Here is a 14,693-nt window from a genome sequence, read left to right on the forward strand (position 1 = left end):
GGAACATTCGGCTTCTTAGCTCGTGACATTTGTATTGAGAATTCGAGCCCGAGTCGAACGACTCCAATTAAAAGCCCGCTTCAGCTGGGCTATGGGTTGGGGTGGAATATGCGCCAATGCTGCTTGCCAAGTGCGGCGAGTAACCATAAGCGAAACGGCAACTTGGAATGCAGCAGATTGAGAAAACCCACCAAAAGCCGCATATCATTCATTGATTTCCTTTCGACGAAAGGCTTTGCGAATGATAACTCGGTGCCTCAAGACCTTGGTGGCGCTGTGGGTAATTCCAGTGGCAGGTTCAGTTACCGGTTTTACGTGCATGAGTTTCATAACTCTTTTGTTTTTTTGTGCCAGACCTTCCGGCCCGAGGGTAACATCTTTGATGTCTCTGGCAGAATGGTTGTTGTTCAAGTGGCCTTTTCAGGTTTCTTCCGACGAAATGCTCGCTTCCTCCGAAGTCTACCGAGGGAGGCGAATGTATTATTTCAAACACTGAATACGAAAGTGAAGACGACCAACTTGGTGCTAACTCGGTGGGGGTTCGTCGAGTCGAGAACGGTCAAATAGGATCGGGCTTTAGGGCTGCATATTTTTAGCTCCCGGAATCACCCTACCATTTATTGACCGGAATATTTCGCTATCTCTTGTACTTGAGTTTGTGAGGTTGGCAAAGTAACGCTAACAAGGACGAGATATTGTTTGCGTGGCGTGGTAGGGTACTTTTTCAAGTTGTGATGTAGGTCGCCGAACTTACCCATCTAACCGGGTTTGGAATTGTCTGGTCTAGGGCCACCCCTCGCAATTAATTCTCGGGGCAAAAAAACTCGTCCTTGCAGAAGCATACATATTGGCAGATGCAGGTAAAATAGTTCGGTTTTATTTGGATCTTTGTGGGAGGATGAATAGATGAAAAAGTCCGGGGTACAGATGCATCTATTGGACACCGATGCATTTGAAAATTAATTGGCGAAGGTTATTTTGTTTTCGTCCCTTGGAAACCCTGGTAGAACGTCTCCTGCTTCAGAAAGACGAAAATTTTGACAACGCCGATAAAAAAAATAGGCTTTTGGAGATATATACCTTGTAAAGCCCGTCGATGGGGTCTTCAATTTAAGGCGAACGAATGAGTTCTGAAGCGAGATCGGATCTATTGTCGGACGAGACTCTTCGCGTCTGGAGATGAACTTTCATCACTTCATTTTTTAATTTATTTTTCCCTTTCCATTTCTCTCCTTTGAGTATAATACCTAACTCGTCTTAGAATTAGGAGAATCAAGTATTTCGAATATTTCCATGGATCCAGCTGGTAGCATTTGTTTGGTTCGGCCGAAATTATCGAATTATTGTCAAGGGGTGTAATCGCCGGGGAAGTTGATGTCAAATAACGAGTACCCCGACCTGGAAGCGATCCGCGTGGGAAAAATGTCTACCGGCGTCGGCAGATGATTTGAATTGGTAGGCCGTAGGCTCTCCTTCCATTGCAGGAGTTTAACGAGTTTTCGATCGGTTCGGTTTCGTGAGATTTGTGACTTAGGAGTCTAGTCGATGTATGATGTATTGACGTACGGTGCATACATTAGCCCGACCGAGTCGCTGCCTATTAAACGCCAGGAGCAGAAGTCACTATTTGGGGTCATTTTTCTTGCATTAGCTTGAGGTCTAACAATCAAACACTTCTTCTAGTTGATTGTTCGTCTATGATACTCGAATGAAGCAAGGGCCTAGAAAAGGCCATGCTGCCGTGATCATATGGGACTTACCGTAATATTAATGCCTGCTAATTTTGGCAAAGAAATATTGGCAACAGTTGCCCTTCGCTGGGCATCGAATCGCGTGAACGAATACGAATCCCAATTCCATAATCGATTTTGACCAGAAATGATATCTGCCTCGAGGCCTGGAGTCGCAGAGCTCGTTATTCAAATTCGGATTGGAGTCGTATTCGTGAAACCATCAGCGTTACCAACGTCAGCGAACAGGATGAGCATCGACACACAAGATCTTAATTAAGATCGATCTCTGGTGGAGACATGTATGCGGAACGGTAGAAGGTACAGTGCTTGGCCAGGCTTTGCAGACGGGATATTACACAAAGATATGACTTTTGCTACTGCGGACCTGTGCTCAAGATGCCGTAGTACAGACTTATAAACCCCCCCATAAGCTTTATCAGCCTCTTCGTCCTTGTCATCTTTGCGAAAATTGATCGAATCGAAAGTTCCTGAAGCCCTTCCAATCGAATCATTCAATATGCTTGGCATGTCCATTTTGGGAAATCCCGAGATCTCGGGGTGGGAAATGTGTTGATCTTGCCGTATAAACATGGGAGACGTCGACATCAAAGACATCGGAAAGCGTTATCGAAAGGCTTGGGACTCACGAAACCCAATTCCTAATGAGAAACATTTCCTTATCTTCTCCCTTCCAGAACCGGCGCTAGAATTTAGTTTCCAATCCCAGAAATCTATAAATTCCCATCCATATTCTGCACATGAAACGCAATAGTAGCAGGCTAAGCTTTGGCTGGTGCTTGAATGCTCTCGCTTATTAGGTAATTGCATTCACGAGGGCTGTCACGACTGTCATACTAATGACACATAGCAAAAGGAAACATGGTAAGGACGTTTTCGGATGTGGCAATGCGGGATTTTTATCAATTTATGGATATAATGGCTGATAGGGCTTTTGATAGGAACTGATTGCGCGGGTATTTTAGGGATACATTCGTGTCATCGAGTTTTGGGATTGTTGTTCGAAACATGTCTGTGGAATCGATTACTGTTGATATCAGACATTAATAATGCTATTAGAAAACTGCAAGATGAGCCCGTTGGGGTTCTTGAAAACTTGTTTGAATTAATAAGCTAGAAACAGCGAATGTATTTGAGGATGATTGTGGTCAACGAAATCTATAGATCCATTGGAATTTGTTAGCAGGATTCTTCATAACATCTGTACGCGCTAAGTATGTGATATCCCAGCAATAGCCGCGGATACGGTGGCATCGATCGATTATATTAGACCCGACCCTGTATGTCCTTCCGTCCTTGGCTTCAGATCTAATCATCGGACCATAGGGTCGGGTCGGCACCCGTCGACACCTTAGCTCTCGGAGCCAAGAGGGGCCTTCCCTTCTCAGATAATGGAGCATTTTCTTCGTTTTCCTAGTGCAGATACGGGATGACTATAGTCTCAAAGCCAGGATCTTAGGATGGCTGATAGATAACGATCCGGGAATACGGTCGAGGGTTCTAATTCCATGCGAGATAAGCATATGGCTTTCGGTATAAACTCATCGGGATGGGTGGATATCTAGACAACCCTGGAGATTAGCCTTTGTTTTAGATTCGTGAACGGAGCTCTTCATGGGAACTTTAAAGGATAGATGGGAATTTGAAGTCAGAACCGGTATAACTCAATTGAAGCAACCAATACTATGGCGTATCAAACCCTGTCCTCTCAATTATTCTCCATATCTAATAAACCAAGTTACTGGAATCAACAATGGAGCCGGCCGCGGGGGGCTTGACTCGTGTATCGATCACGGAATGAGGAAAAAGAGGATGTCTAATTATGATAGTTTCGCACTTCGCAACCAGAAAAGCCATTCCCGCGCATGGCTTGCAGCTCCAGTGCATGGTATTATTGAAGGTTGAGAGGTTGTCAACCATGTTCCTGGATGCTATTACGTAAATTACGTAAAACGCTGGCGCTAGGCCCCTCAGGCCCCTCCGTTGAGCGCCAAATGCCAAGTATTTGGGAGATTTTGAACGGATTGGAAGGTGAGGAGAGTTTTCCGATCGTGGGAAAATAGCGCGTTTGTATAACATAAGTATGATAGTTGTATGAGGATTTATATCTATATTCGGTGGGGAGGCCATAAATCGACGGGGCGGGACGCGACAAGCTGATATACTATAGTACCTCCTATCTAGAAAGTGATAATTAGCTAAAAAGAGCTATGTGAAAATCTAAAAAATAGTTGGACCGCGTCCAGTACAGTATACCCATTCCCATCCTGAGGTTAGGAATTATAGCACATGTACAGGGTCTCGACATTCTTCACGAGCTGAAGGTCGTGGTGGGGTGGTCTTGCCGAACTTGGTAGGTTCCAGCTGACCCAAAAGTTACGAGACTGTGCACAGTTTGGTTACGAGACTGGAGACTGTGGCCCAAAATGGAAAGCAACGACATGTAACAAAAACAACACATTTGGCAAATTGGCAAAGTGTTGTTTGCTTGCGGCCTGTAGAGTTTCGACGCTAAATAACTTGTAGTCTCGAACAAAGAGGTGATATTTCTAGATATCATACTGCTGCTATTTAAGATGGGTCCTGTATATGATGAGCACTGAAGTTATAAGGACACGTGTATACGGGTGTTTGGTTGTAATATCGCCGTCATGGCCAAAAAGCCTAGCTTAGGTAACAGGTCGTTACAACATACTTGTATATTTGCAGGTGGGTTTTTGGACACAGTTCCGAGTTATTTCGCAAACCACAATCAATTGTAATGCTACTGCAAAGGAGTAGACATCGAGAGATACGAAGTGACCGCACTTTGTTTAAGGAATTGAAACATTGCGTAAATAGTATATAAGGAAGCTCGTCACTTGACAACGTGTGTTTGTTGAATATGGTGGGCTTTATACTGCACAATCTGTATAGAAAGAGTTGCAAAATATCTCTAACGCTCGGCTTTGCAGCTTTTGTGGAAACCAGAAGAACTTAATAATAATTTGCACCAAGTATTGTAGATCATCAGGGGATGACAAGGTTTTTAAAAAGATTCCCTTAAGAAACGGACATCTGTCTAATTATTCAACTCCAACTTGAACTCTTCTTTTTCTTCTCTTCTCTCTCTCTCTCTCTCTTCTAAGCACGTTTCCGATATCCACAAACAAGCTTACTCCAACTTTCGCCAACTCCATTCAACAACTTCACACTACGATAACTTAACTCGCTCGACAACTTTCAGCTCATTACGACCATCACAATTACTACCTTCAACAGCTTTCTCTTCGTCTGTCTTCGGTCGCATTGTTCATTTGCTCCAAGACGACTGCTCACCATCTTGTTCTTCACCATTCGACGCGTCTTTTGTCCGTTGCTGCCCTCGTGCCCTCTGGACTTTCTTCAGTTGCATCACTTCTAACAGTTTGAGAGTCATTGTGCTATTCTCAGCTGTTGTGGCCTATCTTCCATACCATCATTTCCGTCTACTGTTCCTTCGGGCCCCTAGACGACGTTGTTGGTAGTAGTCTGAGAGTCATTGTGCTATTCTCAGCTGCATTGGTATCTTCCGTTCTTGACCATCATTTCCGTCTACTGTTCCTTCGGGCCCCTAGACGACGTTGTTGGTAACAGTCTGAGAGTCATTGCGCTATTCTCGACTGTGTGGCCTATCTTTCCCCCCCTGCTTATATTCATAGTAGGTTAATTCTCACGACAGGACTCGCCATTCCCGCGGTTTTCAAAATGGCTTTCTCTATTTCTATTTCTTCTGTTTTTTCGTTTGTTCTCCCCCCCATGGCCCTCTACCCCCTCGTTTCCCTTTCGCTCTTGTTGTCTGCTTTCCCATTTACTGTAAATATTGATTCGTCTGATTTTGTTGTTTCTGTTTCTGTTTTTGTTTCTTTGCTTCGTTTAGTTTCTGCTTTTTGTATTTTTCGTTCGTTTTTTCATGTTTCCCGCGGCGTTGGTGCCGAATTAAATCTTGTAGCGGCAGTTTGCCGCATTTTCCTTTTCTTCTTTTCTCTTATTTCTGGGCCCGCACAGGGTAAGGTAGTCGGGACTACCTACTTCTTGGTGTCGACGCACCCCCGAAGCGTCGTCTATCGTAACTGGGAACCGCAAGGTTCGCTCGCGGCGAAGGGTCGCGAGGTAAATCATCCCAAAATCTCGTTGCAAGAAATTGAACACGGGCACAATACTAACAAAAATCTCGTTGCAGACCATCAACTTGCTGGACGCCGTTTGGAGGTCACCCCTCCACCAGCTCACACCACAAGGGCAAACTCTCAAGGGGATGGAGGTGGCCGCCATGGCCTTATTCATCATGGCCACACTCCTCCCCGAGAGTTTCGGACGGATTTGTCGGGCGGTAAGTTGGTCCATTCATGAATTCATCATTATTGACAATCTTTTTCATGCATTTACTGACATGACTCTTACAGATCTCTGCCCTGGCTTGGAGGTTCGTTGCCACCGGCTGGCAACGACTTCCTCAACTACCAGCCAGGCAGAGGCCACGGGCGCCTACCGCCCAACGTCGTCCTATTGCTCGCACTGGACCAGGCCGACTAGAACGATTCGTCGTTCTGGTCCAACGAAGAACCCTGGCCTGGGTCCAAGAGCAGGGCCTCGTTGGGCATATGGTAGGTTTGTCGGCTGCCCTGCTGTTTGTCCTCCACATCCTCTCCTTCTACCTGGGAGGGGGTGCCCTCGTCTTAAAGAGGGCATCGCAGCGGGTAGCCGACGGCCGCTGGACACCATTGATCAACATGGTGTTCCGGCCACAGCCCGTGGGGGGCCGAAAAGCGGTTGAGGAGGGGCACGGGGGCATAGACCCTTTGTGGACCCCTCCTTACCGCGGGCCGGTTCCTGTCATGTACCTGCCACTGGAACCGGCCCACACCATCGAGACTTGGGAGGCACTCCTGGAGGAGACCAAGGCGAGGTTCCCATGGCGGTCGGCGTTAATGGTGACGCCCTTGTATCTGCGGGACTTCTACTACCCGCCAGAGTACACGGTGCGTCGCCCGCCGCCGCCGCCACTCTCGCCGTCTCCTCCCCCTAGCCCCTCCTCTGTCGTCTCGGTGGTGTTTCGGCCCCCCCCGACGACAACTGGACCCAACGCGGTAGATATTACCGCTCCCCTCCAAGCTCCATTGGCTGAGCCAGAGCCAATGGAGCTTGATTGAGGGGGCCCAGTTTTCCGTCCTCTCCTTGCCCTCCTTCTCCTTCTCCTTCTCCTTCGCCGCCCCCACCACCCACCACCTTCCCCTTCTCTTCCTCCACGTAACTCCTCTCTTCCTCCTGTTGTCCCCGTCACCTATGCTACCGACGGGGACGACAATCTCTCTTCTCTTCTCTCTCCTCCTCTCCTCTTCCTTATTCCTGGGTGGTGGTTCCTCTTCCTCGGTTCCCTCAAAATCGACGACGACGATTCGGCAGACCTCCTCGACGCCACTAGGGGGGCTCCGATTTACCTTCCCTGTGCACCCTTTGTACATACTTTTTTTTTTGCTCTGCGTGTTTTGTTTTCTTTTGTTTGGTTCCGGTTTCTGTTCTGGTTTTCGTTCTGGTTTTTGTTCTGGTTTTATCTTTGATTTTATATTCGGTCGTTCTGTTCTGTTTTTGCTTTACTTGTTATATCATGTAGCACCTCCTCACCCATGTCCTCCCTTTATTGTTATTTACTTGCCATTTATTATTTGCTACTATTGCTTGTTCTTACCAATGTATTTTCTGTTCCTGTATTTTTTGTATTCATGTCTTTTTTTGATTTATGTTTTTGCTTTCCTTCATGTTTTTTGTTCATCATGTTTTTACTTTTTGTTACTGTTTATTACTGTTAATGTTATTTGATTTGTCGCTTCCTTCATACGTGAAGTTCACATGGTAAATCTCGTGATGTTCGTAGTGTCGTTTAGATCGATTGTGTGATAGAAGGACCCGGATTGCGAGGTCTCCCAACATGCATGCACGAAGAAACCCGAGACATGTCAATAAACGACGGTAGCTTCGAATCCGTTCTGAAAGGATATATATTAATATACTACTGCTACATTACGACCATCTACAGGTTCATCTGTGTTTCCGCTGCTACTACTCGAAATATAATCGATATACAGATACTCGCGGTCAAAAACCGAACGGTTGATAGTAATACAGTCAACAGGGCCAAACGAACAAAAGATCATATCCTAGCGAAGAAACTCCCAGCTATCGTACTCTTCCACAATACTCTTGCGTCTCACACTCTCAGATTTAATTGGAACTTCTACTTCATCAACTTCCATCTCATTTGCATTACTCGCAGCACTCATTCTTCGATACGAAAACATATTCGTGGATGTCCGTTTCTTATGCCACTCATTCTGTAGAACTATCTTCCAGTCGCTCATGAATAAATTTTTAAACCCTTCGCTGCTTCCAAGAGTTGCGCCTACGAAGCCTCGGAGGTAGGCATCGGCGAATTTCCAGAGTTGGGGGTGGGGCTGGAAGGACTTTCTGAGGGATGTATAGCAGTTTAGAGTTTCTTCTAATGCAACTCGGGGAACTTGGAGTTTGCTATGATGAGTATTACAGGCTGCCATTATGGTAGATACCTGATATATCTCTTGGGAGTCAGTTATGGTTTGGCCTGATATTGGAGAACTTTTAGTTTGCTCGATGAGGGTGAGTGAGATCTGACTTACCGCTCTGGTAAACCCGACGAAGTTTTCGGTTACGGGAAGGTATATTTTTCCATACTCCTCTTCGTCAAACTCATCCAAAGGGAAAATCCAATTTGGGAGAATCTTGAAAAGACCCTCCATATTGAATTTCTCGGATTGAATTTTTATTCCCTTTTCGTTCTGTTGGCCTATGGATGACCGACTCTGAACAAGAGTGTGGATAATGCTTTCCATCAAGGCAAGTTGTACCCTAGTCTGTGAAATACTGCCGAAGCCCTTACCTTTAGAAGGGCCATCCGTTCGCATTGGAGAAGATGGTGGAGAAATCTCACTCGGACTGGGGGGTATAAACCCCGCCTCTTCAGCAAGATAATGTATAAACCGGCTGTCCACCACCGGTGAAGAAGTATTCATGGCGTTGAAAGCAGGCCCGCTAGCCATATAGCTTCTTAGCTTCTCAAATTCCTTAATAGCATCTTTATCCGAGAGTAAAAGCTGAAACAGGGCCAGTTTGACGCAGATTTCGACTTGCAGGTCATAGCTGTGTAATGGATAAAGGAATCCTGTTAAGTCGGTGAATATTTTGACGAAGTCGAAGGCTTTTTTGAGGTTTTCGTTGGTGAGTTTGGCTCGGGTTTGAATTCTTTGACAAGCTGCTGCGTAAATCATGCCTCGAAGGCGATCTGTGGGTGGGTCTGGATACTCCGGGAAATCTGAGGTACAGGAGTTTAGTTGGAGGAGAAGATGTATGATTTGATAGCGGGGTTGGACAGTAAAAGTTGGACTAGGAAGGGAAGGAGAAGATTGCATCTCGACGCTTTGGGAAAGTTTTCCGAATTATGTATATAGATATTAATTTAGATGAAAATATGTGATTTGATGAGCTCAGTTCTTCATAGGAATATCTGTACGGCAGCCTGGAAGGCGAAAGATGGCTGTAAATGAGATTCTATTGATATGGGAGCCAGCCTTGTCAAAATATAGAAAAGAATATACGTGACCCGAAATTTTACCCGAGATAGAAAGCCGGCTGGTCGAGGTACTATATTGGTCCTTCCGTGCCATCCTAGCTATTTGCACGCAAAGGAGTTCGAAACAGATTCCAACTTCCAGTTCTTTCAAGGTATTATTTGCCGGGCCGCACAACAAAGGTAATTTTGCGTGAAGAAGCAAGTGTCTCACAAAATGTTAGAGCGGCGAGGCTTGAATTCGCTAACGCCGAATATAACCTTGCATTATGGAGAAAGTATTTAAATTTCCCATGATTGGAGTTTCAATATAGAATTTGCACCAGAGCTAGAGTCGTGCACATATCGCATTTTGTAGTATAGCCCAACAAAAGATTCAATAAGACGGAGTTTGTTTTAGGCGAGAGTTAGAAGATGATATGGATATACACGGGGGCGTATTCTCTTTCTGGAAACCTTTTCTCCTTGAGACTATAGTACTAGGAGTTGGGGAATTCGGAGATAGACATGTGCATTTAGGATTGACTGCATGTATGAAAATTCAAGGATAGCTCATTGACAGTCGAGGCGCCTAGGCCTTACAAATGAGACAGAATGTAACTAGTTCGATCGCGATCGGCGTGGCCGACGAATGTGACTGTAGTATCGATCGGTCTTTGACATGACTCTTGGAACATGGAAGGTTGGAGGCACGGCGTTTTCTGCTAACGAGCAAATCCGCACCTAGCGGCCATGCTAGGAAATCTCCTGGAGAAGTCTTTTTTCCGTTTTGGTTGTCTCGCTAACAGGTAGGTTTACGGTCATATGACTGTGTCCAATCCACAAAGCCGTCTCGTTTTTCATGTTCACTCTTCTTTATGTCCACATATGTATATGTAATGCTCTTGGTAGGCGAATGGATTAGTCAGTTTTGTTATAGTGGAGCAATAATAAGCGATACATGTTGGGCTGCGAAGTAGATTGAGGCTATTATAAACAGAGGGAGTGAATTAACTATTCTGCTCACGCAATAATATAGGCTCTTTCTTTCTCGAACATGGGGTAGTTGTTTCCCCACGTGTATCTCCGTTTCAGTACGATTTGAATTACAACTATTATCAGTAAGTAATCAGTTCGTCTTGTTCGTCCTGGAAAATAATATTTCCTACGGTTTATCATTATGCGGGTTTTCCACGGGTGTAGAGTTCGTTATGGTATTGGGATCTGTATTCTTATGTGAGTTTTTGTTCTTTACCCATAGAACACAAACTGATTTTGTTCAGAAAATTATTTTAATCCAATTTATAGAATGTCAGGAGTTGCCCGGGCGCAACATGGGCGCGTCGACTATAATAAAGTCATCAAATACACCCTAGACAATGGACCGAAACTTGATGAAATTAGCCAATTGCTGAAAAGTTTGTATCGAAAAGGACGAGATGAATATCGAATCGGAGTTACCGATGAAACGATAATAAGAGATAACAATCTTCAAACATGGGAGGAACAGACGGCCTCAATTATAGAGCGGCCAGGTGGCTATGAGAGTGTGCTGGATCCAAACTACATGCTGATGGGTCAGCAACTTTCTGGGATCCTCACTGCCTTGGAAAAAAGGATACATGCGAGAGAATTTGACTGGAGTTCTGAGGATGATGAGGATGAGGAAGAATTGAAAGCCCGCTACCAACCAGGGGAGCCATTTATGCGTGGCCCTGGGCCGCCACATTTTGATTTGCTTGGTGGAGCGGAGTATAATATCGCCAAATTGCCGGAGTTAAACAAACTGAATCAAGAAATTTTGACGGCAAAGATCAGTGCTCCAGCGAACTTTTATCAGAGAAATCTTGACGACCGACCTCAAGTCCCTGGAGGTACGCAGGCTGTTTCAATCTGGGATATTTTGATACTTTTGATGTGGGACCCGCAAGATAAAGGCGAAGGAACGGCTTTGGAGCTCACGACATGGATATATGCTCTTGAAGAATGGGAGGGTGCGGCTTTCTACGATGTTGCTGGGAGATATAATCTCTATCTCACCGTGAAAGATACCTATGAGACGTTGAGTAAAATTTCCTGGAATCTCAAGAATAAATTAAAAAGCTTTTTCTGGAATGTATACGATAAGAAGCATTACGAGTTTGCGCCGATATGGGATCTCGGTCAACAAATGCTTAAACTTCTGCAGTTTTATCGGGATAGCTCACTGCAGTTGCTTTTGCTTTTGGAGTCTTTGCCTACTTTGATGCCAGCACCGGTTAGGCTGGAGATTCAGGGACCGCAAGGTTATCTCGTTTGAAATTGCCATTTTAAGCTAATTCGGGGTACTAGCTCAGCTTGCTGAAGCGTTTTAATATAGAGCTAGGTACTAGGCTATATATGAAGGGCAATCATAAAAACCAGAATATCTATAATGTTCCCTCAGCTTACCGAAGTATTTTGATACAAGACTATAATATTCCATTGAATTAAACTCCTTATCCACACTGAATTAAACTCCTTATCCACACTACTACAGGTTGGAAGTAACTTGGGCGCGGAATGCGGTATCTGATATTTTGAAAAGGCTCAAAGTGACTGGAATCCAAAAGAATATTCGAATAATACCAAGCCTTTAGCTTAAAGGAAGGTTTTAGGAGAGATTTAAAGCTGCTTCTAGACTCTAAGATTGCCCTAGAATAAGATGGTACATACTTGAAAGATTCCTTTGACGTTTTAAAGAACTTTCACATACCCAGGGCTCCTGACGATTGATAGAACCCCAAAGCCTCGTAATATATACTATATATAGACTATGGGCTGGAAACAGAGGTACGCGGCCACGGTGCCATCCCACGTCTCCATGCGGGACTCTTGTGCGACATTCGGGGAGGAGCCGCATCGTCATGGCAGACCGACCCTTATGTTTACCGCTTTCCATTAAATCACTAACCTCCGTCTCATTTCTCTCCAAATCACCAACCATCTCCATAACTTCCTCGAGCCATCAATCTTAAGATTGCTCTTCGCACCTCCTTGAAACGTGGTTGGTGATTTCCCGTCCAAATAGCATCAAACGGCAAACTTACCACGCCGTGGTTTGCTCTGAACTAGAAATAACGATAGCCTCGCCAGTTCCCCTTCATCTTAAAGGTCTTGGACCTTTCTCTCTCATCTTTTCGAAAAGATTCTCGAGCTTTGTAAGTCATGATTTCTTCGATTTCTGTAGAAATTAGGACCTTTGTCTCATGACATCGATCGGTCCGGCCTGTATATTAACGGGATAAGAATGGTTAGTTCAGCATTACCAGTTGTTCCAATGGTTCAGTCTCAGGAAAATATTGAAGCCTCATCGTCCAAGAAGGCGCCGGATGATTCAAAAAAACCGCCAAAGGATAAACTAACGGTGGACCCAGCATCCAGCAACAACTTACCTGCGGCCTCGGGTCGCAGGGCATATACGGCTCCGGAACAAGAAACAGCCATATACTTTGCTCAAATAGCCCAACAGGCCAAAGTTACTGTTAAGCAACTTGGCTCCCAGCCACCTATTGGTGCGGAAAGACTTGCTAGCGGTAGTAAGCCAGTTGAGAAGAACCTTAGATTTGTTGAAGAGGAGACGGATGCATTACCACTACATGCCAGTGTTTTTAGACCATTCGATCCAAAAGACCACCCTTCTCGCGTCAACGACTTTTCTACACTTGAAAAAAGGCTGCTACGGCTGGGACTTACTTGCACCTTTTCCCCCCAATCGTTTAATCGTCCGTTGGGCAACCCGGAATGGTCGTTGAAATCGATCCTTCAATCTCGCTACAGAGCAGATACGGACCCTAGGGTTGTTGAGTACGAAGCCCAATTCGTCTGGGCAAATGGAAGAGAGGCTCCTAGGCAATGGCTTACCTTCGAAGAACTGAATTGGTCCTGGGGTATCCGCGTCATGCGGTGCTTTCACCAAAGAAACATGTTCCGACCCATGGACGTAAGGATGCAAGACCAGAGTGTTCTCGCTACCGAGGCAAGAGTCGAAAGATCGGAGTGGTTCAACGGCAAAGATATCTATAAAGAAGAGTACCTTTCAAAAATGATCTACCTCCAAACGAAATACGAGCAGGTCGAACTTTACAAAAACAGTACTGCTGTTAATGAGAGCATGAATCGAGGTCGGAATACCATGAAATCGCCTCCTCCGCTCTATCTCTCGCCATCAACACACGGAAAGGGTAAAGGAGCTTCTGAGAAGCCCAAGGGGCACACACTCACCCGCTCTCCACCCAGAGGAGACCCATCGGATACTGAAATGACCGATGTTACAAGCGTTAGTGACCATAGCTACTATTCGGAAGGAAAGGATCCTGAAATGCTAGCTATCTATGAAAAAGCCCAGCAGGACTTTAGAGCCGGAGGAGGCCCAGGACTCCGCCGCCACCTTTCAGTTGGTCCGGCGGAGAGGAGTACTACAGCCTTTCATGCTGACCAAAAAACCGAGGAACAAGAAGCGTTGGAGAAAGCTGCTTGGCGTGAAAAGATGAGATTGGCTGCTGAACGCATCAAAAATGCAAGACTACTCTCCGGCCCATCAAATATGAAATATAAAAATGATGATACCAACAACAAAAACCAAGCTGAGTGGAAGCCTCCAACGACACTTCATAATCTACGGCCCCCTCACAACAAGCCGTCTGAAAAGTGGCAATCGCCAAACTTTTACCACCGCTATGGCGATTGGTTACCACCAGTTGTTCTTCCATCTTATGATAACTTAAACGCAATACCATCTGTTTCCTCACCGCCTCCGAAGCTCGCGACTTTGAACCAGCTCCTCACCGATATTAAAGTTACACCCCCAATCCGATACGAGAGGCCACTTGCGAAGAAGAAAGGCTCGAAATCTAGTAGAAATGTCGGTGGGAAAGAGCGAAACCTAGGAATGTCTGTCGAAGGGACGGAAGAGGAAATGAGTGATAGCGTTATGGCTGGCTTTGACGAAGAATTCGATGCGGATACAGAAGATGCTGGTGATGCACTTGACCCTTTGGCGAGTAAGAGAAGCAGAGAGTCTGCGGGTAGCCATAGAGGAGACTTGAAACGAACCAGGTTTTTTGATCAGGGCGAAAAGATGGAAGGTGTTGAAGAAGGGGAAAAATACGGTCATGGAGAGGAGGAGCAGGACGACGGACCTGAAGAGACAAAGGTAAGTAAGGGTGACAGGGCGGGAGATGACGAGAAGAGTGTCGGTAAAGATAATATGGATGGATCTGAGGGGAAGGGGTCTGCCGGATCTACGAACCCCTAGCGGTACAGGCCTTAAAGGTATGGCATCACGCCCTGTCTCGTCGTCAGGCTCCTCAACTGTGTTGAGGAAT

General features: G+C 45.5%; 4 protein-coding genes across 4 annotated transcripts; 3 read left to right on the plus strand and 1 right to left on the minus strand.

Moving 5' to 3' along the window:
* Nucleotides 1–6,057: 6,057 nt before the first annotated feature.
* Nucleotides 6,058–6,922, plus strand: AOL_s00080g394 (uncharacterized protein; the record flags this gene model as incomplete). The annotated part of the gene is made up of 2 exons (XM_011124769.1): nt 6,058–6,102; nt 6,176–6,922. 2 exons carry the CDS (start codon nt 6,058–6,060, stop codon nt 6,920–6,922), a joined length of 792 nt encoding a protein of 263 aa, XP_011123071.1.
* Nucleotides 6,923–7,927: 1,005 nt separating this feature from the next.
* On the minus strand, nt 7,928–9,070 carry AOL_s00080g395 (uncharacterized protein; the record flags this gene model as incomplete). Its single annotated transcript, XM_011124770.1, has 1 exon — nt 7,928–9,070. One exon carries the CDS (start codon nt 9,068–9,070, stop codon nt 7,928–7,930), a length of 1,143 nt encoding a protein of 380 aa, XP_011123072.1.
* A 1,587-nt stretch (nt 9,071–10,657) lies between these two features.
* AOL_s00080g396 (uncharacterized protein) lies at nt 10,658–11,647 on the plus strand (the record flags this gene model as incomplete). Its single annotated transcript, XM_011124771.1, has 1 exon — nt 10,658–11,647. One exon carries the CDS (start codon nt 10,658–10,660, stop codon nt 11,645–11,647), a length of 990 nt encoding a protein of 329 aa, XP_011123073.1.
* A 969-nt stretch (nt 11,648–12,616) lies between these two features.
* AOL_s00080g397 (uncharacterized protein) lies at nt 12,617–14,623 on the plus strand (the record flags this gene model as incomplete). The annotated part of the gene is made up of 1 exon (XM_011124772.1): nt 12,617–14,623. The coding sequence occupies one exon, from the start codon at nt 12,617–12,619 to the stop codon at nt 14,621–14,623; it is 2,007 nt and encodes a 668-aa protein (XP_011123074.1).
* Between the last annotated feature and the right edge of the window lie 70 nt (nt 14,624–14,693).

This window comes from Orbilia oligospora, assembly GCF_000225545.1.
Source record: "Orbilia oligospora ATCC 24927 unplaced genomic scaffold scaffold00080, whole genome shotgun sequence".
Taxonomy (NCBI): Eukaryota; Fungi; Ascomycota; class Orbiliomycetes; order Orbiliales; family Orbiliaceae; genus Orbilia; species Orbilia oligospora.